This window comes from Elephantulus edwardii, unplaced genomic scaffold (assembly GCF_000299155.1).
Source record: "Elephantulus edwardii isolate Elephantulus edwardi_28Jun2011 unplaced genomic scaffold, EleEdw1.0 scaffold00780, whole genome shotgun sequence".
Lineage (NCBI taxonomy): Eukaryota > Metazoa > Chordata > Mammalia > Macroscelidea > Macroscelididae > Elephantulus > Elephantulus edwardii.
Window position 1 is genome coordinate 12,071 of NW_006400530.1, and position 21,715 is coordinate 33,785.

At 43.0% G+C, this 21,715-nt stretch overlaps 1 protein-coding gene and 1 pseudogene across 1 annotated transcript; one reads left to right on the forward strand and one right to left on the reverse strand.

The window, feature by feature from the left end:
- Positions 1 to 959: 959 nt before the first annotated feature.
- On the forward strand, positions 960 to 11,178 carry LOC102866339 (pro-interleukin-16-like; the record flags this gene model as incomplete). Its single annotated transcript, XM_006903426.1, has 4 exons — positions 960 to 1,033; positions 4,887 to 5,103; positions 8,718 to 8,835; positions 10,998 to 11,178. Coding segments are annotated over 4 exons (590 nt in total), but the record flags the coding sequence as incomplete, so codon positions are not given.
- Positions 11,179 to 18,662: 7,484 nt separating this feature from the next.
- LOC102865929 lies at positions 18,663 to 19,619 on the reverse strand (annotated as a pseudogene).
- Positions 19,620 to 21,715: the final 2,096 nt, after the last annotated feature.

A 21,715-nucleotide genomic window follows, 5' to 3' on the forward strand; every position in this document is an offset into this window, starting at 1 on the left:
ACAACATATACATTGAAAGTGAAAAATAGATGTGGCTGTAAGAACAATTAGTGAACTGGAAATTACTCAGCTTGCCACATTAAGGAATAGAGAAGGAAAAAGATGAACATTAAAGAAACATGAGGAAGAATGTAAGAAGATCCAAAATATATCTAAAAGGAGTTAGTGAAAGAATGTATTAAAAAGGGAGAATTGAATTGTTGGCACAGTATATTGACTATAAGAATAAATAAATATGACAGGATATTATGTAGCATGCTGTGCTGGTAATCAGAAAGCTACGTGTCGTCAGTTGTTCCAATTCACCAAGGGTTCAGAACTGAAGGAAAAAAGGTGGGCAGTTTCCTCTCATTAAATCTTAATGGGAGGAAACTCAGAAACCTAATAGCGGGTCAGTATTAATCATAGTTAATGGCAGTTAGTGAATGGGGGAAGTGAGTCGTAGAAGTTCAGCCAGAATGTTCTTTAGCAAGGATAGAGTCTTCAGCTCACCTGCTTAGGCATGCTATCTGGAGGGTCTTGTCCCCGGAGAAAGACATCATGCTTGGTGAAGCGGAAGGTTAGTAAAAAAGGAGTCGACCCTCAATGAGATGAACTGACACATTGGTTGTCACAGTGGCTGATGCACAGTAGGCACTGTGAGGATGATGCAGGATTGGGCAGCATTTTATTCTGTTGTGAGTAGAGTCACTGCAAGTCGGTGCTTACTCGACGGCCTGAGTGACTGGCTGAGTCCTGGTCTTCACCCTGAGCAATGAGAAGAGCCAGGGAAAGGCCATCTCTGCTCGCCTGCCTGACTCCCGGGAAGTCAGCACTTACTGGGGAAATGTTCCTTAGAGTCTTTTTGTGTTTTGTGCATCGGTTTGGGAGATCAGAATTCAAGGTGAGGATGATGTGAGGATGATGTCCCAGGATTGGGCAACATTCTTCTCAGTTATGGTTTCTCCTTCTCTCAACAGGTGATGAAATTCTGGAACTCAATGGTGAATCAATGGCTGGGCTGACCCATCAGGACGCCTTGCAGAAATTCAAGGTGACTGTTTCTTATTAACATAGAGATAAATTCTTGGGCATTCAGGCAAATGGGCCAAGTTCCCACTATCACCCCCTTTCATGAAAAATTACAGATATAGAATGTGGGATGCTTTACACTAGATGCCCATTTTATGCAGATTTTACACAATGTTTTAAAAAGAGGGCTTCTTGAGAAACTAATAATCAGGATTGTAATCAAGATTGTTGGAGGGGATGGTTTAAATGTCTTACAACTTACAAAACAATTTTAAAATATTTTGTTGTTGTTATGTGCCATCAAGTCAACAGCAACTCATAGCAACCCTATGTACAACAGCTCTGAAGCCTGTCTTGTCCTGCGCCAGTCTCACTGACTCTGACACTCCTAAACCCCATTGTCCTAGTTAATGTACCTGGGACATTCCTCTTCTGCACTGTCCTTCCACCCTTCTCTGCATGATGTCTTTCTCCAGGGACGAATCCTTTCTAACTATGTGCCTAAAGTAAGTGAGACAGAGCTTCAAAATTCTGACCTCCAAGGAGAAACTTGGTTTCAGCTTCTTCAAGACAGACCTATTTGTTTTCTTTGAGCTCTATAGTATGTTCAAGACTCTTCTCCAGCACTACAACCCAAAGGCATCAATTATTCTTCTGTCATCCTTAGTCATTGTCCAGCTCTCTGAAACATAGCAAGTAGTTATGAAAACCATGGCCTGGATTAGGTGCTCCTTAGCCTCTAGACTGATATGATTGCTTTTCAGTACTCTGGAGAAGACCCTGACTGAAAATTTCCCTAATGTAATTTGTCTTTTGATTTATTGACTGCTGGTGCTAAGTGTTGGTTTTGGAGCTGAGCAAGCAGCTGTTAACAACCTCGATCACTTTTCCATCCATCATGGTTCTTCCAACTGGCCCAGTGGTGAGAATCTTTGTCTTCTTGATGTTGAGCCTCAATCCATATTGAAGACTACAGTCCTTGACCTTGTGCAGCAAGAACTTCAGGTCCTCAGTTTTAGCAAGCAAGGTCATGTCATCTGTATAACATAGGTTGTTGATGAGTCTTCTTCCAATCCAGATGCCACATTCCTCCTCATAAAGCCGTGTCCCAAATGATCTGTTCTGCATATAGATTGAAAAGATATGGAGACAGGACACATCTCTGACAATCTCCGTTCCTGATTTTGAACCTTGTAGTATTTCCTTGCTTTGTTCTGGGGACTGCTTCCTGGTTCAAATATAAATTTTGCATAAGCACAATCAAACGTTCTGGGATTCCCATTCTCCTCAAGGTTAACCACAATTTGTTGTGATCCACACAGTTAAATGCCTTTGCATAGTCAACAAAACACAGATAGCTATCCCTCTGGCACCCTCTTTCTTCTGCCAAGATCCATCTTACATTGGCAATAATGTCTTCAGTACCATGACATCTTCTAAACCCAGCTTGTGTTTCTGATAGCTCTCTGTCAATTTACTGTTCACGTCACTTCTGGGTAATCTTCAGCAGGATTTTGTTGCATGTGATATAAATTATATTGGACGATAATTTCCATACATTGTTAGATTTTTTTTTTAATGGGAACTACCAAGTCAGTTGGCCAGGTAGTTGTCCTCCAGATTTCTTGGCACAGCCTGGTGAAAACATCTAGGGCAGCATCTGTTTATTGAAATACATCCATTCCTGGGGCTTTGTTTTTTGCCAAGTCCTTCAGAGCAGCCCGAACTTTCTCCTTCATCACCATTGTCTCTTATGTATATATATATATACACTAAATTTTGTATGTTGTAAACTCATTGTTAATTTTTTTTCTGAAACTTTTGTGGTTTGCATGAAAGTGTTCTGAGCAAATTGGTTTTCAGTTCAACAATTCATATATATTTTTGCTTTGTGATGTTGATTGCCTTAATTTTTTTATGCTCAATAAATATTTAGTGAGTATCAGCATGTGTGTCTAATGATCAGATTTTTATTTTCCTCTAGATTCTGTAAATAGCTGGGCAAATATAAGTATCCACTTGCCTTGTTTTTCTTTTAAATATACAATAGGAAGAGTTGGGATGCTATAATTTTTTTTTTACAAAAACCAGATCGTCCTGACTTCCAAATTTCTCAGTTCTTCTACATGATTGAGGAACAGCGTCACAGAATTGTTTCTCAATCCAGTTTACAAAGCCAGCAACACAAACGTAGCTGCACTAAAGCATTGGCCAATGTTACAAACAGCCATTTAACAGGATATTAAATGTTAACAAAACGCAGCCATATGCAAAAACCACATTCTAAAGTTACACATAGACAATTTCTACAGAAATAACAACTCTTTACCATCCTTTTCTACTTGGGACTCAGACATTGGATCCCACACTCATGGGAGCCTATGCAGCCCTCTTTTTACTCTGCTTCCTGAAACATGGGCACAGGCTCTTACACTGGCCTTGGCTCTAATCCTGTAACTTTGTCTGCCCCGCCTCCTGATATTGCATTGGCCACTGCTGGGGTTCTTTCTTACGGCAGCTGGCCACAAGCCTTGGGCCTTTCACTTGCTCGTTCTAACTTGCTTTGGGGTGTCCCAAAAGAATTCATGTTCCGTTGGATCAGTGTGGGGCACTGCCTGTCACTGAGATATCATTGCTGCATGAAATCTTAAATTTATATGACTCTTGGAGTAACCAGAGATCAAGTGATACTTTGAGGCATGTAGTGCTAATCCACACATCCATTTCCAGACGTGGGCTTCCTGATGCTCTTACCTCTCATGTGGTTCAGGCCCAGATCATCACTAAGAGACTGAATCTGAGGCTAAATCTCTTCCCAGGTCCTTGTCAACAAGTTGTAGTTTTCTGATTAGGATTTTAGTGTTGTGTTTGTAGTCAAGCTGTTTCTGCTCAAATCCAAAAGCTTGCCACAGATGCTCTGGGGCCCCTGGACGAACTCTGATCCTGTATTTCACCACCTCGAGGGAGCCTGTGATAGGACCCTTCTTAACTTTCACCAGCAGAAACTGCACCGACTTGGGTACTGTTTGACCCAGGCATTTGCAGATCCTGTACCTGCTAAGGTTTTGGCTACAAAAGCTCCTGCATCTTTTGGGATGAGGGAGGACTCCAAAGCCCCTTCCTCCTTAGAGCACCAATATTTTCCAAGGGTCTCTCCTGTGGGTGGGGACTCGGGGTCAGAGCCTGGGTCTCACTGCCATCCTTCTACCCCTCAGCCTTAGGACTGGGGAGACTCTGGCTCTTGGGTGTCTGTTTACAGGCTGAGGGGTACAGAGCATGTGGCAGGGGTGATCGCTGTTGTTGAGAGCCCTTTGCAGAGAGGCTGGATAGTGCAGGGGTCAGGACAGAGGAAGAGGACTAGGAGTGTTTGCAGAAGGGTCTTTGTGGTTGCTGGGCAATACTGTAGAACGTAGGATGACCTTAATTTTTTTTTTAATGCCAGTTTTTTATATATATTTTTTAATCTCCATCTGGTTAATCCGAGAGTCGACCTATCAATGTAAGTATGTATGAAGATAGACATATATGTGGATCATGTGTGTATATATATATTTATATATATATATGCATGTAAGCACACACACATTTTACTTGGCACTGATGGAGGCCAGGAGCCGCTGAGGTCTAGTGCATCATGTGAGGGGTTGCTGACCAAATGGCTGGTGGTTTGGATCCACTGACCACTCTGTGGGGAGAGAGACAAACATTATTCTCCTACAGAGATTTGCAGCCTCTGAACTTGACCGAGGGTCGGCAGGGGTTGGAGTCATCTCCCCGGCCACAGGCCTGGTTTCTGGAATTACTGGTGAAGGCCACACTTCCTCACCTTCCTGAGTTGCTGCTGATTTTCCCAGCATGCTTTCTTTTCCTTTCAGCAAGCCAAAAAGGGGCTCCTGACCCTTACAGTGAGAACCCGCCTGACGGCCCCCCACTCCCTGTCCAGCCACCTGTCTCCGCCGCTCTGCCGCTCCCTGAGCTCCAGCACCTGCGCCACCAAGGACAGTGGCACCTTCCCTGTGGAAAGCCCCGTATCTCCCCCCAGTGCCGCCAAACCCAACTACAGAATCATGGTGGAGGTGTCTCTGAAGAAAGGTGAGAGCCCGACTTCTTCACCTCACACTTGAGTCCTTCAGTCTTTTGTCCCATTTCAAGGTCAGAGCCTAAAAACCTGTCACCCTTGGCTTGATTCTGACTCATAGCAAACCTGCAGGACAGAGCAGAACTGCCCCACAAAGCTTCCAAGGCTGCCCTCTTTACAGAGACAGACTGCGAGGGAGCAGCTGTTGGATTTGAATGGCCAACTTTTTGGTTAGCAGTTAAGTGCTCTACCACTGCATCATCAAACTCGTGGATATGCATGAGCACTGCCTATTAGCTACTACATCATCTCCTAGACAATGTGCAGAGCTTAGTCTATTAGCTTTTTTGGCTGGGCTCAGTCACAAGGTTATTCCTTTGTTTCTTTATATAAACGCAGTGCAAACCATCATTGTGTTCTGATGCAATGATGTGAAACAAAGCAAAATGAAGCCAAAGAAATCATACACAAAACTATATACACACTCACACTCACTAGACACTAACATCGGTAGGCAAGCCACTGTGGTTCTGCAGCTGACAGGTCGGTGGCCATGGGCAGACCCCTTCTGGGCCTCTGCTTTCTTACCCGGAGAACAAGAAGGAAGGTGTTTTCTAGCTGTGACTTTCAAGATCTATATCCGCTTCCTTTACCGTGATCAGGTAGACTGCCAACACCAGGGGCCAGGAAGACCCTTGCTGCCCAAATGCAGTAGAGCTGAGTGGCCTGAAGGATAAAGGGGAGGCAGCTTGGGACAGAGTGTGTATAGAGGTTCTGCAGCAGGAACGTGCCCAGGACATTCCAGGAGCAGAGGAAAGGCCAGTTCTGATAAAGCCTTGAAGGCAAGGGTGAGAGGAGCTGTCAGGGGATCTGATCCGGCTCAGGGCTACTTTGTAGGGATACTCTACAGAGCTTGCACTTGGAGATCTCTTAAGGGCTTTTAAATGGAGGGAGGTAATGACCTGTCCCCGCATATGCTTAAATAAGGTCATCTTCTTCTCACTGTGGAGATGGACTATGCTGGGAAGTAGCTGAAGCCCTTCAGATCTAGAAGAGGGTTGGAGTGGATGAAGCTGAGAAGGCTTTGAGAAGTGGGATCCTGGGGTGTTTTATTTATTTTACATGACACGGATTCTTAGGGAACTCTGGTGGCCTAGTGGTAAGGAACTGCACTGCCAACAAGGCAGGAGATGTGAATTCACGAGCTGCTCCACAGGAGGAGGGGGAGTCTCTTCCTGTGTGACTTACAGCCTCTGAAAACCTGCGGAGTGGTCTGCTATGAGTCGGCTTCAACTTGATGGCACATAGTAGGAACAATAACACCACCACTTCTTAGACTCTATTCTTGGAGTATTTAGCCATTTTAGGACTGAGGCTTAGGTTTCTGCTTTGGAAAGACTGACCCCCAGCAATTCTGACAGTTTTGCTTCAGAGTCAGGCAACTCAGGTTCCATGAAGGGTTCTGACCTTTATTCATTGACCTGTCACAGCACAAATTCTTCATCCATACAACTCGGTTGTCAGCTATTGTTCATGGTCTTCCTCTGGAAGTTGTTTGCAAGACCAGGATCAGAAAGTGAAGCTGTGTGAAAGTGCTTTGTAAATCATGAATTGCCAGAAAAAAGAAAGGCAGGAAGGAAGGAGTCTTTGTTTTTTTCAGCAGGAACTCCGTTTAGTTTTCTTAAGAGTTATTCCTTGTTTTCTAGAACTTTCAGTACTGACAAACTGCAGGGCCTCCTCTTCAGAGATTCTGGCAGGTTCTGTCAGCCTCCTGACCCTAATGCCACATCTAGGCTGCTACTGTTGTAACTTCTCCTCTGCCCTCTTCCTTGGCTTCCAGATCCCTTTACACTCTAGTACTCTATCTCTTTACTCTACTGGTCCATGGATACCTCATGAGTGTAACTCAAGCAAACAAATCCAAGTCATTGGTCCCTCATCCCCCTAATCTTGATACCCCACCCATCAATAGCCCCAATTGCCTTTCTCACTTTGATGAAGGACATCACTACTCATCCAGTCATGTAAGCCAAACATTCTCCAAGGTACTTTGCTTAATACATCAGTAATAGTCTGTCTCTGAAACATACTCTGTGTCTATCTATTTCCCCCGTCTACCGCCGTTGTCTCGCCCAACTCCTACAGTCTTTTCTCCTCACAGCAGCCCATGTCACACATTTAAAAATAGAAATCGGATCATGTCACTTCCTTGTTCAAAACTCCTCCATGATATCTCATCTCAATATAGAATAACATCCTTTGCTGGAAGCACCCTTGTTTACAAAGCCCCATTTAAGCTGGCTCTCGCCTCCCTCTCCGACCTCATCTCACACCATCATCTTGTGACCGGCTGTGTTCTGACCACACTCGCCTGCATCCTGGTTCCGAACCACCTGCGCTTACTCTCTTGCTCCTGGCACTTTACATGATCTGTTTTTTCTTCTGGGAATATTCTATCCCTATCTCTACATCTCTGCCTCCTTCTTCTCATTCATATTTCAGATCAAATGTTGCATCCTCTGAGGTAATCTTGTCATTTTCTAGAATATTCTCTGCTATGATTATCACTCTAAGATATATTTCCCCCTCCCTCTTGCCATCCCCTCTTTCCTTCTCTTCTTCCTACTTCCCTACTTTTCTTTCCTCACCTGACTTTAAGGTCCTTGAGAACAGAGACCTGGTCTTCTTTGTTGCTGAATCTAGAGCCCCTGTATATGATACACAATTAATTGGTTGTCAGGGAGTCCATTCTCACCCATTTGTTGTTGTCATTAAGTGCCATCAAGTCACTTGCGACTCATAGTGCCCCTATGTACAACAGTTCTGAACCCTGCTCTATCCTGTGCCAACATTATTGTCTCTAACACACCTACCCCCCCCAACCCCCGCATTACCCCAGTCACTGCATCAATCCATCCAGGGTCTTCCTTTCTTGTGCTGTCCCTCCGCTCTCCCAAGCATGATGTCCTTCTCCAAGGACTGGTCCCTCCTTGCAACATGTCCAAAGTATGCTAGACGGAGCCTCAGAATTCTTGCCTCAAAGGAGCAGCCTGGCTTCACCCTCTCCAGGTTGAACCTGTAGTGACACATAAATATGAGGGTAGAGCTATGCTCCAGAGGCTTTCAGTGCCTAATGTTTTGGAAGGAGATCACCAGATCTTTTCTTAGGTGATCTCTGCGTGGATTCAAACTTGTGAATTTTTTGGAGGTTAGCAACTCAGCATACTGTTTGAACCACTCAAGGACTTGCCTGCAGTTGATAGTCCATAAATATGGGTGGAATAAAAGACTTAAGACTAATAAATAACAATAATAAGTGACACAATAATATTATAAACAATACCATACTAAGTAAATAACAATAACATATTAAGAAATATTAGTAAATACATATCTATTTATTTATAGTAATAGTATCTGTTTTATTAATTGTTATAATGATATTTACTATTATTTATTATGCATAATAAAGACCATATATTAAATAAGTAATAACAAGAATAAGTGACATAATAGTAAATATACAGGGGGCCACTTGGCTGATTCATGAGTATACACAGGCACCTGCTACTCTAGTTAACATCTGGACAGTTCACTCACATGCCCCCCCACCCGTTCTGCCTTCCAGAGGCCGGCGTTGGCCTGGGGATCGGCCTGTGCAGCGTGCCCTACTTCCAGTGCATTTCAGGCATCTTCGTCCACACTCTCTCTCCTGGGTCTGTGGCACATCTGGACGGACGGCTGCGGTACGTGCTTGTTTCTGTTTTATGAAAGATCCCTGATATACAGGAGAGGGAAAGATCACCTTAGGATGTCAGATCATATGGGAGATAAGATCCAAAGAATGAATTATTCAGGTAGAGCTCAGATGTGGGCCCTGGAACGGTAGCATCAGCATCACCTGGGAGCTTAGTAGAAATGCTGAAACCCAGGCTCTGCCCCCAGCCTGTGACACAGAATGAGATTCTAGAACTTTCATCCTGGCAAATGGTTTTCATGCACATTTTAGCTTAAATAGCAACATCTCAGAAGACAGATGTCCAAAAGAGAAAACAAACGGTAAGCACACTTTGATTCAGATTTAGCTAATCCAGAATTTATAGTAAGTACAGTAAGCAGACTTTTCAGTAAGAATTTACCAGTGTATTCAGGAAGAGAAGGCGAACTTATTAAGCAAATTAGTCGTGTCAACAGCCTCAAAGTGGAAATAAAGGAAACATTTTCAGGTCCTCCATGCACAAACAAGTCTGTGTTGGAGGAAGGGCAACCAGGGTTCTCCTTAGAGGCAAGGATGGTGTAACTTCATCTCACATATGTCAAGCATGTTGTCAGGAGGGGCCAGGCCTTGGAAAAAGACCTGCTGGGAAAGGTAGAGGGTCAAAGAGAGAGACTCTCAATGAGCTGGGCTGACACACAATGCCTGTAATAATGAGCTTGAGCATATCAGAGATGGTGAGGGCTGTGCAGGATAGAGCACGGCTCCTATCTGTTGTTCATGGCATTGCTATGAGTTGTCGTCAGCTCCGGCATCTGCCAACAACAATCAGGGGCATTTCTTTACAAACGACTTTGGATTTTATACTAACACTTCACCTCAGTTCAATTTATTATACTTTATACTTCCACATTCATGCTTAGTACTGGTATATCATCTCACACCAGTTGTACTCTATCAGGAGCATTTCCCAAAATTGATGGAGGTTTGCTTAGAATTAAATTATATACATAAGTAGATATTGAGTGTACCTCGATGGACCTTCTGAGTTAGGGTTTGTTGCTGTCATCTGAAGGACATGATCAATTAAAGGGTTTTGACAGTTATTTAGCCAAATAGTTTCATGATTTCATTTTTTCCTATTCAACACCAACCCTTCAATCTTGATAGAACATATTTAAATGGGAAAAGAAAGAAGGAAAGCTAATGACAGAATTTTATCAATGTTGACTCACTTCTGGGTCTGAAATCTCTCCACTTCGTGAATCACAGAGTGAAATGCCTTCCTTTGGTTTGCTCTGTTCTGACTTTCAATCAGGTACCTAGGGAGCTAGGTATTGGTTTGATTTTTAGGTTTCATCTAATAGCCCAGTCAGGAATGGGTCCCCTGGTGAATGTCATTTAAAATGCTCCAATGTGAATATACCACAGCTTCTCTGTCTAGTCATTTGTTGTTGGACACTTGGGTTGCTTCCATCTCTTTGTTATTGTGAATAACACAGCAATAAACATGGATGTGTATATATCTGTATTGGTGGCAGTTATGTTTTCTTTAGGGTATATTCCCAGTAGTGGAATTGCTGGGTCATATGGTATTTCTATTTCCAACTTTTTGAGAAAGTGCCAAACTGCCTTTCAAAGTGATTGTACCATTTTACACTCCATCATCAGGCACACGGTAGAATACTACATAACACTGAAAAATAAGGAACTCATAAATGATTATAAAACATGGGTGATCCTGGAGAACATTATGCTGAATGAATTATCTCAGTCACAAAAGAACAAATACTGCGTAACACCACTGTTATAAAACAGGACTGGCATGGGGGTTGGGAGGGAAACTAAGAAAAGAGAAGAAAAATAATGAAACCTGCATTAGAACAGATGAAGGAAAGAACTGTTTAAAAAAAGAATACACGATTAGTTATTATTTGCATGACAACAGTCCAGAATAAGAGGTGCTGAGCAAAGTGGACTGGGGGGGGGGAAGGGAAGAAATTATGGAATAATGAATGACATTTTCTTTTTAAAGTGAACTAGGGGATGATCAAGGAGGAAAATGTACAACAATGAATGAATGAATGGAAATCCAAGTATTCTGTAAACTTCTGATAAAATCACAATAATAATTATTTTTTTTAAATGCTATGGTGATTAGTTTCCATCAACTCCCTAATGATGCATTTGCAGGTGTGGCGATGAGATCGTGGAGATCAATGACTCCCCCGTGCACTGCATGACGCTCAATGAAGTCTACGCGATTCTGAGTCACTGTAGTCCTGGCTCCATTCCTATCATCGTTAGCCGACATCCAGACCCACAGGTAACACCCCAGGGAATCACCCTCTCCTCCATGCTCACTCAGTACTAAAAGTGGAATGAAGAATGAATGAAGGGCTATATTGTGGCATTTCCAAGTACTTGTTCCAGGTTTTTGCAGTAACAAGCATCTGCAATAGATGTCAACTGAAAAACTTGTAGATGTTAAAAGCAATTGACATTTACTTAGGGAAACTTTTGTAGCTGGTTACAATTGAGTTCCACTACCAGATGCAAGGGCATCAATCATCCATATGTCTTTAACTACCCAGTGAATGAAGGTCTGTAATTAGCCACTGAGGATCCAGAGATAAAGGAGTTCATGGCCGTGGTCTCCTCTGAAAGACTGACATAAAGAGAGTTAAAATACTGAGTGCTAAGTACTGTGGAAATACAGAGGGAAACATGTAATGGAAGGATTTATAAGTCAAGTTTTTATGAGGTGAAGAATTTGAGGAAAGTCATTCCAGGCTGTGAGAAGGACTCATGAAAGGTTGTGGTGAGTTCTGTGTAAATGGGATGTAGGGTACTGAGAAAGTGGTACTTTAGAGTTGAGGTTGGTGACGCATTGGGGTTACATGATGAGGAACTTTAAACAAGGTATTTGTGTAAAACTCTGATAACCTAGTAGGTAAGGACTTGTGTGGCTAAGCCAAAGGCAAGTGGTTCAAATCTACCAGCTGCTATTAAAGATTGGCGTGTTGTTGTTTTGTTTTTTTTTATTTTTTAAAAATTTTGTACATAGTGAGGCCAGCAGTCATTGAATTATCCAGCACTAAACAAAATCATGGCAGGAATCCAGTTTGGAAGTTGTCTACAGGAGCCAGATTCTACAGAGACTTGTTTGCTGGTACTGGTGGAATGTTGATTCACTAATGGGTGTGAGATGATGTGATTTGGCCTCCTATTTAAAAACCCATTTGTGCTGAGGCCAGCACTGGTCTGTTTATTTGTTGTACAGAGGTAACTCGTGGTTGCTGTGATGCTAAACACTGTAACACTGATGTGTCAAATGCGATAATGGTTACCCAGGGTGGACAGTGTTTGGTGGAACTCCCTGATTAAAACAAGCTTGGAAGCAGGAAGGCATCCACTTCCAAAACAGCTTGCCTCTGGAAACTCTATCAACGTGGAGAAACAATCAAAGTTATACAAGTGTTCAGGTCTTTTGTTCATAGGGTAGCTATGAGTTGTCTAAGACTAGACAGCACTTAACAACAACAACAAAGATAACCACGGGAGGGGACAGTCCCTTGATACAGACAACATATTTGGTAAAGAAGAGCTTTAGTGAGAAAGAGGAAGATCCTGGACTGAGATGACTCAACACCATCATTGCAACAATAAATTTAAGCCCAACAGCGATTGTGAGATTGGCACAGGATCAGGCAGAGTTGCATTCTGTTGGATAGATGGACTCTGTGGTACCTAATAATAATACAAGCAAGAGAAACCTCCTAGAGAAAGGCAGGCCTCTTCTTTAAGAGTAACAAATTATTACCCTAAGCCCTTAGGCAAGAAAAGGAACAAAAGAACTCTCAATTAATTTAATTTGCCTTGTTGTTCTTAACTAACCCTATGCTGTTGAGTTGATTCTGGCTCACAGAACAGACTGAGACTGCCCCATAGGATTTTCAAGGCTGTCATCTTTATTGAAGAATACTGCCACATCTTTCTCCTGTGCCTAAAGGAGGCACTGTGGCACAGTAGATTGAGTGGACACAGACAGTACAGAACAGAAAAGGGGAGCTATCAAGATCATGTCTGACTCTGGTACTTATCTTTCATGACCTTGAACAATTTCTCAAACTTTTTAGAACTTCTGGTTCTTCAAATCAGAAATGAGGAATGGTTTTCACTTTAAAAGACTTTAGCTGATGATGGTAAGGTATAGAGAGAGTGTACCATGTGCCAGGTTGTATGCCCAGCACTTCACATTTTTATTTTTAAATTTTCAACCCTTGTTTACAGTTATTAATATGTGCCATCAAGTTGCTTGCAACTCATAGCGACCCTCTGTACAACAGCTCTGAAATTCCCTGCTCTATCTTGAGCCAACTTCATTGTCTTTGACACACCTACCCCCATTACCCCAGTCACTGAGTCAATCCATCTCTTCCAGGGTCTTCCTCTCTTGCACTGTCCTTCTACCCTTCCAAGCACCATGTCCTTCTCCAAGGACTGGTCCTTCCTTGCAACATGCCCAAAGTATGTCAGATGAAGCTTCAAAATCCTAGCCTTCAAGGAGCAGCCTGGTTTCATCTTCTCAAGGATGAACCTGTTTGTTCTCCTAGCGGTCCATGGTATATTCAGTACTCTTCTCCAGCACCACAGCTCAAAGGCATCAATTCTCTTTGTTAGTCATTGTCCAACTCTCTGATGCATAGCAAGTAATTGTGAAGATCGTGGCATAAATCAGGTACATCAGATCTCTAGACTGACATCATTGCTCTTCAGTACTCTGGAGAGGTCCCTGACATCAGATTATACCAATGCAATTTATCTTTTGATTTCTTGGCGGCTGGTTCAAAGAATGTTGATTGTGGAGTCAAGCAAACTGAAATTGTTAATAATCTTAATCTCTTCACTGTCTTTCATGATGCTGCCATTTGGTCCAGTGGTGAGAATCTGTTTTCTTGATGTTGAGTTTCAATCCATATTGAAGGTTGTAGTCCTTGATCTTCTGCAGCAAATGCCTGAGGGCCTCCTCAGTTTTGGCAAACAAGGTTGTGCCATCTGCATAACACAGGTTGTTGATGAGTCTTCCTCTGATCCTGATGCCACATTCCTCCTCCTAGAATAGGAGGTTCTATTATTAATAGCATTAGAAGAAACTGAGACTTAGCAGTGAAGCAACTTGTCTAAGGCACCATAACTAGCAAATGTAAAAACTGGGGCATTAACACCGGTATATTTAACTCTAAAGTTTATACTCTAGACCATATTGCTAAAGCAATTTGTAATCTGTGAATTACAACACAGACTATGTAATTGTGCTGGTTATGGCATTATTTAATTAATAATGTAATATAATGATAGCATTACCAAGAATATCCTTCAGAGGTAAACGAAGTCATGGAGTTCGTCTAGAATCTGTCAGTAAGTAATCAGGAGATTGAAGTTATCAATGATTTTTATTTACTTGAATCCACAATCCAACACCCATGGTAGCAACAGTCAAGCAATCAAAAGATGTGTTACACTGAGGATCTTTCCTAAATTCTAAGGAGCAAGGATGCCACTTTTAAGGCTAAGGTGAGACAGATACAAGCCATGCTATTTTCAATAACTTCCTGTGCATTTGAAAGTTGGACAGTGCTTAAGGATGACTGAAGAACTGATTCCTCTTTGAATTGTGATGTTTACAAAGAGTATTGACATCCCATGGACTACCAAAAGAACAAACACGTCTATCTTGAAGGAAGTATAACCATAGTACTCCGTAAAAGCAGGGATGGTGAAACTCCGTCTCTCTTTCTTTGGGAATATTTTCAGGAGGAACCAGTTCTTGGAGAGAGACATTGTGCTGGGAAAGACAGAGGATCATTGAAAGAGAAAAGACTCTTAATGAGATGGACTGATGTGGTGATGATCACAATGAGTTTGAACAGATGATGGGGATGGTGCAAGACAGGGCAAGGTTCAGATCTGTTGTTCATCTGGTTGCTATGAGTTATTGATAAGCTCTGTTGGCTTGGTGGTAAGGAACTGTACAAAGGCATATGGTTGGAACCAACCAGCTGCTCTGTAGGAGAAAGATGGGCAATCTCCTTTTGTTCAATGAACTGCCTCTGAAAACCAACTGGAGGATGAGTTATGGGTTGCTTCTGACTTGATGACACACAATTACAATAGCAACAAAAGTGGAGAGAAGAATGAAGAATTGAGAAGTGCACCTTCGTAATGTTTTTTTATTGGCAGGTTTTTTACTTATCTTAAAGATACTATGGAATTATTAATGCCCAGGGTATTTCTGGAAGTGGGATGTGTCAGCAATTTGGAGAATGTATTGAAAGGGGAGAAATTAGAATCCAGGAACTCAGCTTGGGAGTTGTCAGAGTACTTGGGGTGTGATGCTGGGCTTTCGTTTTAGGAGTCTCTACTCTTAGTTTGCAGAAGTGATGTGATGTTTCCTAGGTCTCTGAACAACAACTCAAAGAAGCTGTGTCCCAAGCTGTAGAGAACATCAAGTTTGGAAAGGAGAGGCATCAGTGGAGTCTGGAAGGTAAGTGAAATGGTGAACTTTGTTTTTCAATAGCTTTGTCTTCTTGAAAGGCTAACAATTTAACTTAATTTCTACCCCAAGTATATATATAATGACAGTCAACAAAGCATGGAACATAAATAAGAATTGAAATCTGGAAGCCAATAAATTAAATTTGACACACATATTTGTTTTGGTTTGCTTTTGTTTTGTGTGGTCCAGATTTTATAAACATTCTGAATTTGAATCATTTTAAGTAGGAGAATCTCTCCAGGTCTTCATAGACCCCCACCGTTCATAGTTATTGTCTAGTATGTTGCCACTCACAATAGCTTTTCTAGGCATCCAATTTTGCCATTCTTACTCTCTAAGTAAGGAGTCCTGGTGTACGATGTGTTCAGCAGTGGGCTGCCAACTGAAAGGTCAGTGGTTCTCAAGAAGAATGATGAGGCAGTTTCAGATATCATATAGAGTAATTCTACTGAGTTCTATATGGTCACTATGCATTAGAACAGACTTGATAGCTGTGATTTTGAACTCTAAGCAAGGATGTTAGTTTAAAGACTAAGGTAACCTTAATCTAAGCTGTAGTATTTTCAATTGTTTCCTGTGCATCTTAAAGTTAGACAAGGAATAAGGATGATTGAAAAAGAGACCCCGAGGACCTCTGGTGACACAATAGTAAAGAAAGGCTGGTTGTTCAAATCCACCGAGCAACCTCATGGTTGTAAAGATTGTAAACTAGAATACTCTACAGCACTATTCTACATATGTCACTACGAGTCAGAATACATTCTAAGGTACCAACAAACAACCACACTCTCTAATCCCCAGACACTTGGAAATAATAACATCTAGCAATATAATATGCAAAAACTATGGAGTTCACCTGTGTCAGACCTGTGTTGATTTCCTTTGACACGTATTTTCAGGGAATCTTAACATCCGTTTTCTATGCACATCTTTTAAGGAAAAGTGAGGCTCCGAGAGGCTAGGTTGCCTGACCAAAATGACACCGCTAATAAGTAGAGGACCTAGAATGAGAACTTGGGCTGGTTGACTCCAAAGTCTGAGCTCTAAGTACCCTAGTCCTGGGCCACTGGACATTGTCTAAATCATAACTAGTGCATTCATAGAACAATGTACAGCCATTGTTGTTGTTGTGTACCGTAGAGTCAGAATCAACCCATAACTGGCCCTCCAATGGATTTTCAGAGGCAGTTAATCATATGGGAGAAGACTGCCCGTTCTCCCGTGGAGCAACTCTTGACCTCCAACCATGTGCCTTTGGGATTGCAGTGCAGCTTCTTGCCACTAGGCCACCAGAGCTGACGTGCAACCATTAGCACTGATTTCAATAAGGAGTTTACATGTCTAAGGGAATAATTAGGAGAAAGGGCAGACACAGTTTATGCAAAATCACAGTATTTTCTTTAAAATCACATTTTACAGAAAGTATTTTCTACCTAATATGTACGTGCTCAGGAAAACGATGACCAAGAAACTCACCAATTTGATGGTTGGTGGTCTCTAGAAGGTAACACTGAAGGTGAATTTTTACTCCAAGGCCTTCCATTTTGTTGATGAGTTTTCCCTATTAAAAATACAGTTGCGTGTTTTTTTGAATCAAGAAAAAGCAACAGGATTTGTATTAGGAGTGTGGCTGGCCTTGGTTCTCCCCTGAGGCAGCAGAGATTCTCACAGGACACTCCTTGCTGTCCCAGCCTCACAAATTTGAGCAAACATTGGACCTTGGTTATGTCCTATCCTCTTGACCTGTGATTCTTGGAAAGGGGCACCTTTGACAGTTCGTCACTGGACAGCAGGGCCTCCCATGTTTTGGTAGATGGCACTAGCGCTGCAAGGGACAAAGAAGAGCCTGAAACTGGGAAGAAGGCCTGGATGGGGGTTGGAGGGAAGTAAGAGATGTTACTGAGAAACAGTGACTTCTTTCATGCACTTTTTATAGTTTCATTTTTCCATTTCATTGGCAAGAGTTCCTGTTGAATAAGATATGAAGGCTAGATGACCTGTTCACCATTGCTACACCAAACCCAACCTATGGCCATCCTAGTGACCTTACAGGACAGAGCAGAAGAGTTCTATAGGGTTTCCAGGGTTGAAATATTTTTTAAAATTACTCTAATTGTGTTTTATTCATGTAAATTGTATTTTGTACAATCTTTTGTTTACATTGTGTTTCATACAATCATTCATATACATTGCATTTCATGTAGTTACTACTGATCTATGCCATTACCTCATCCCTTCAGGTCCCTGTTGAATTTTCCTGTTCCTTCCCCCCACCATCTGCCAATTAACCTCTGCTATCATAATGATCTCTATCCTTCCCCTTTTTCTACCCCCTTCCCCTTTTGAAACTTTTATAAACATCTTGCTCTGTTATGCTTCTATTTTTACAAGAATGGTCTTAGGCAGTATTTGCCTTTATGAGACAGAGTTATTCCACTCAGCATAATGTTCTCTAGACTCTCTTATGATACCAAATATTTTTTCTTTTTCTCTTTTTTTGTTTTATTTAAATTTAGTATTAATTTCAGTAAAAATTTACAGAGACTTTGGATTTCCATTCATTCATTGTTGCCTTTTTCTCCCTGCCCAACCCTCCCCCCTAGTACACTACCTTCTTGGAAAAGTAAAATTCTTTCATTGTTTTACAAACCTTCCCCCAGGTCCACTCCACCATGTAGCCTTTGCTCTAGACTCCTGTCATGACAAAAATACCTAATCACATATCCCTTTTAAACAGTTTTCTCCCTCATCTATTTCAATGCAGTATACATTATTGAACCCATCTTTCTCAGTCTCTCCCCAACCCCGATGTCAGTCCTGTTTTTCAAACAGTGGCACCGTGCAGTATTTGTCCTTTTGTGACTGAGATACTTCACTCAGCATAATGTCCTCCAGAGTCACCCATTTTGAATAATATTGCATGAGTTTGATGCCAAGTATTTTATGAAATCATCATTCATGCTGCATAGTATTCCATTTTGTGAATGCACCATAATTTCTCAAGCCATTCCTTTGTTGATGGGCATTTGAGCTATTCCAATCCCTTACTTTTGTTAATAATACTGCTATGAACATAGGTATACACATCTCCATTCGTGCCTCAGTTCTAATTTACTTATGGTATATTTCTAGCAGTGGAATAGTAGGTTCATATGGAACTTCTATGTTCAGCTTTTTGAAGAAACACCAAACTGCCTTCCAGAGTGGTTGTGCCGTTGTTTTGTTTTGTTTTTTAAGAGAATGAAGCCTTTATTTCCTTGTTTCACGCAAAGCTGGCAGAGTTGGTGGCTTTTTGGTTTTTAGTCAAAGAGACCAAATTCCATATCTTCGTTCGACTTCTCCGACTCTTCCTTTGTTTCCACTTTGACTGGGGCCCCAGCAGCAGGAGCAGCTGCGGTAGTGGCAGCGGCCACAGGGGCAGCAGTCACAAATGCAGATGGATCAGCCAGGAAGGCCTTGACCTTTTCAGCCAATGGGAAGGTGTAGTCAGTCTCCACAGACAAAGCCAGGACTCGCTTATACCCATTGATGATGGAAAGTGGTATTGAGGCCACAGTTGGATAACCAATCTGCAGACAGACGCTGGCAGCATTGCGGACACCCTCTAGGAAGCAGGTATCCAGAGTCTTCTCTGTGATGTCAAGCACTTCAGGATTATAGATGCTGCCGTTGTCAAACACCTGCTGGATGATCAGCCCAAAGGAGAAGGGAGAGATGTTCAGCATGTTTAGCAGGGTGGCCTCACTGGCTCCTACCTTGTCTCCAGTTGTAATCAGCTGCACATCACTCAGGATTTCGGTGGTGCCTCTGGAGATCTTAGTGGTGATGACCAAAGCCAGGAAGAAGGAGGTCTTCTTGGAGCCCAGACCAGTGTTCTGGGGCAGCACGGTAACCTCACAAGGAGCAATGGCACCAGCACGGGCAGCAGCTGGCACCTTGTTGGCCAGTAGTAACATGTCCCTGATCTCAGTGAGATCCTCTTTGATGAACACAAACCCCACGTTCCCCTGGATGTGAGGCAGCAGCTTCTCTAGGGCCGGGTTGATGTCCAGGTGGCCCTGGATGGCCTTGCGCATCATGGTGTTCTTGCCCATCAGAACCACAGCCTTCCTGTGGAGGGTCATGAGGATCTGCTACATCTGCTTGGAACCGACATTGTCTGCACCCACGATAAAGCATTTCGGATAATCATCCAGAAGTTGAATGATCTTAAGGAAGTAGTTGGGCTTCCAGGTCGCCCTGTCTTCCCTGGGCATCACTGCGGTGCATCAGGGATTGCCACGCGGAGTTTAAAGACAGTATCACTCTCACGAGGCCGCCTGGTGAGAGAAGCCATTTTACAATACCACCAGCAGTGCATGAGAGTTTCAGTCTCTCCACATCTTCTCCAACATTTATTGCTTGTTGCTTTGTTGAGCTTTGCTGCTGCTGCTGAACTGAGGTGGTATCTCATTGTTGTTTTGATTTGTATCTCTCTGATTGCTTAGCGATTTAAAAAATTTCCGCATGTGCTCTTGGCCACTGAGTGTTTTCTTATGCGATGTCTTTTTGTGTCCTTTGCCCATTTTGTTACTGGGTTATCTTTTTTTGTGGAGGGCCTGTAGAAACTGACTTTTATGGCTTCATCTTCAACAAAAGAGAAATGGTTAGCTCTTGGTACAAGTTCAGAGAGTCTTCATAGAGATTCTCTCTCTCTCTCTCTCTCTCTCTCACACACACACACACACACACTGACCCTCAAAATAAACCCAGGGACCCTGGAATAGTTATGCCTATTTCATAGTTGAGAAAAGGCATGTTGGAGGTTGGGTTTCTCAGAAACTCACTCTGCGATAAAAGTTAGTGCACAGGATTTCTGTCAGAGAGTGTCCTTAGTTTACTGAGGGGGAAGAGGAGTGGAGCTAAAATGCAGGCTTAAAGGCTTCAACCAGCCACTGGAGCTTGGGAGCTAAAATGACCCAATAGAGTTGTCCCAACTGGGTAGACCATGTGCGTGAATTATCCCCATGGCCAACCCAAAGAGCCTCACACGACTTCCTCAAACCTAGACTCCTCAGGGGTCAAACCCAAGGCTCCAAGTCTCAAGTGAGATCAGGTGACAAGAGAGCAGGGTGTGTGGTGTTTTGATCTCTGGAAGCTCAGCTGTCAAAGGCTCTCCTGTGCTTCACATGCAGGCGTGAAAAGGCTGGAGAGCAGCTGGCATGGACGCCCCACCTTGGAGAAGGAGCGGGAGAAGAACTCAGCACCCCCACAGCGCAGGGCTCAGAAAGTCATGGTCCGCTCCAGCAGCGACAGCAGCTACATGTCCGGCTCCCCAGGAGGGAGTCCCCGCAGCATCAGTGGTGAGCAACAGCCTCCCGACCTCGAAGTGAACCCCCACAGTGCCAGCCTGCATCTTGGGCAGGAGGTGTTGACCTCAGCAGCATCCAGGCAGCCTCCGGAGGGCCTGCACCTGCCTGAGGCTCAGGACAGCCACCCGCCACTGAGACTGAAGAAATCCTTTGAGATTTTGGTGAGAAAGCCTACATCCTCCAAGCCCAAACCTCCACCCAGAAAATACTTTAAAAGTGACAGTGACCCCCAGAAGGGTCTGGAAGACAGAGCGAGTTCCCTCTGCACCTCTGGACACACCCTGCCCAGCTGTGGTCGGGTAAGTGCACAGTGCACATGTCATGTGGGTTGTCAGTAGTGGTGTTGTTCTTGAATATTCACAGCAGTGAATTCACAGCGGGAGCAGAATACAGCTTTCACTTGCTCTGTGTTAAATGTTCAGAGAGAAGCCTCAGCTCAAGGGCAGGGCTGAAAGCAGAAAGAGACTTTGGAGGTGTAGCAGATCCAACATGGACATCCCAGAGCTCCTCGTTGGCTTCTGGTTTCCTCCATACACACCACGCTGGAATCTGAGGGCTCTTTTGTGGGGTCATTCTTCTGGCTCTCTGTGATGGAGCTCTTCCAGAGTTCCTGAGGCCCATTTCAGGAGGGGGAATCCTCAGGTCTCGGCTTCCTGAGAGAGTTTAGATGTAAAACAACAACATCAACAAAAATCCTACTTTTCATCAAGTTTCGTTCCTGACGTGTGGGGAACCCACATGTTACACAATGAAACTACCATATGGAGTTGCCTCAGACATAATCTTTAGAAAGTTGGTTGCCAAGCCTTTGTTGTGTGATGTCAATAGTTGGGTTACTTTTGTTGTTATGTACCATCGAGTCACTTGCAAATCATAGCGACCCTATGTACAAGAGCCCTAAACTGCTCTGTCCTGTGCCAATTGCCCTGTCTCTGACACTCCTATCCTGATTACCCCAGTCACTGAATCAATCCACCTCTTAGAGGGCCTTCCCCTCCTGC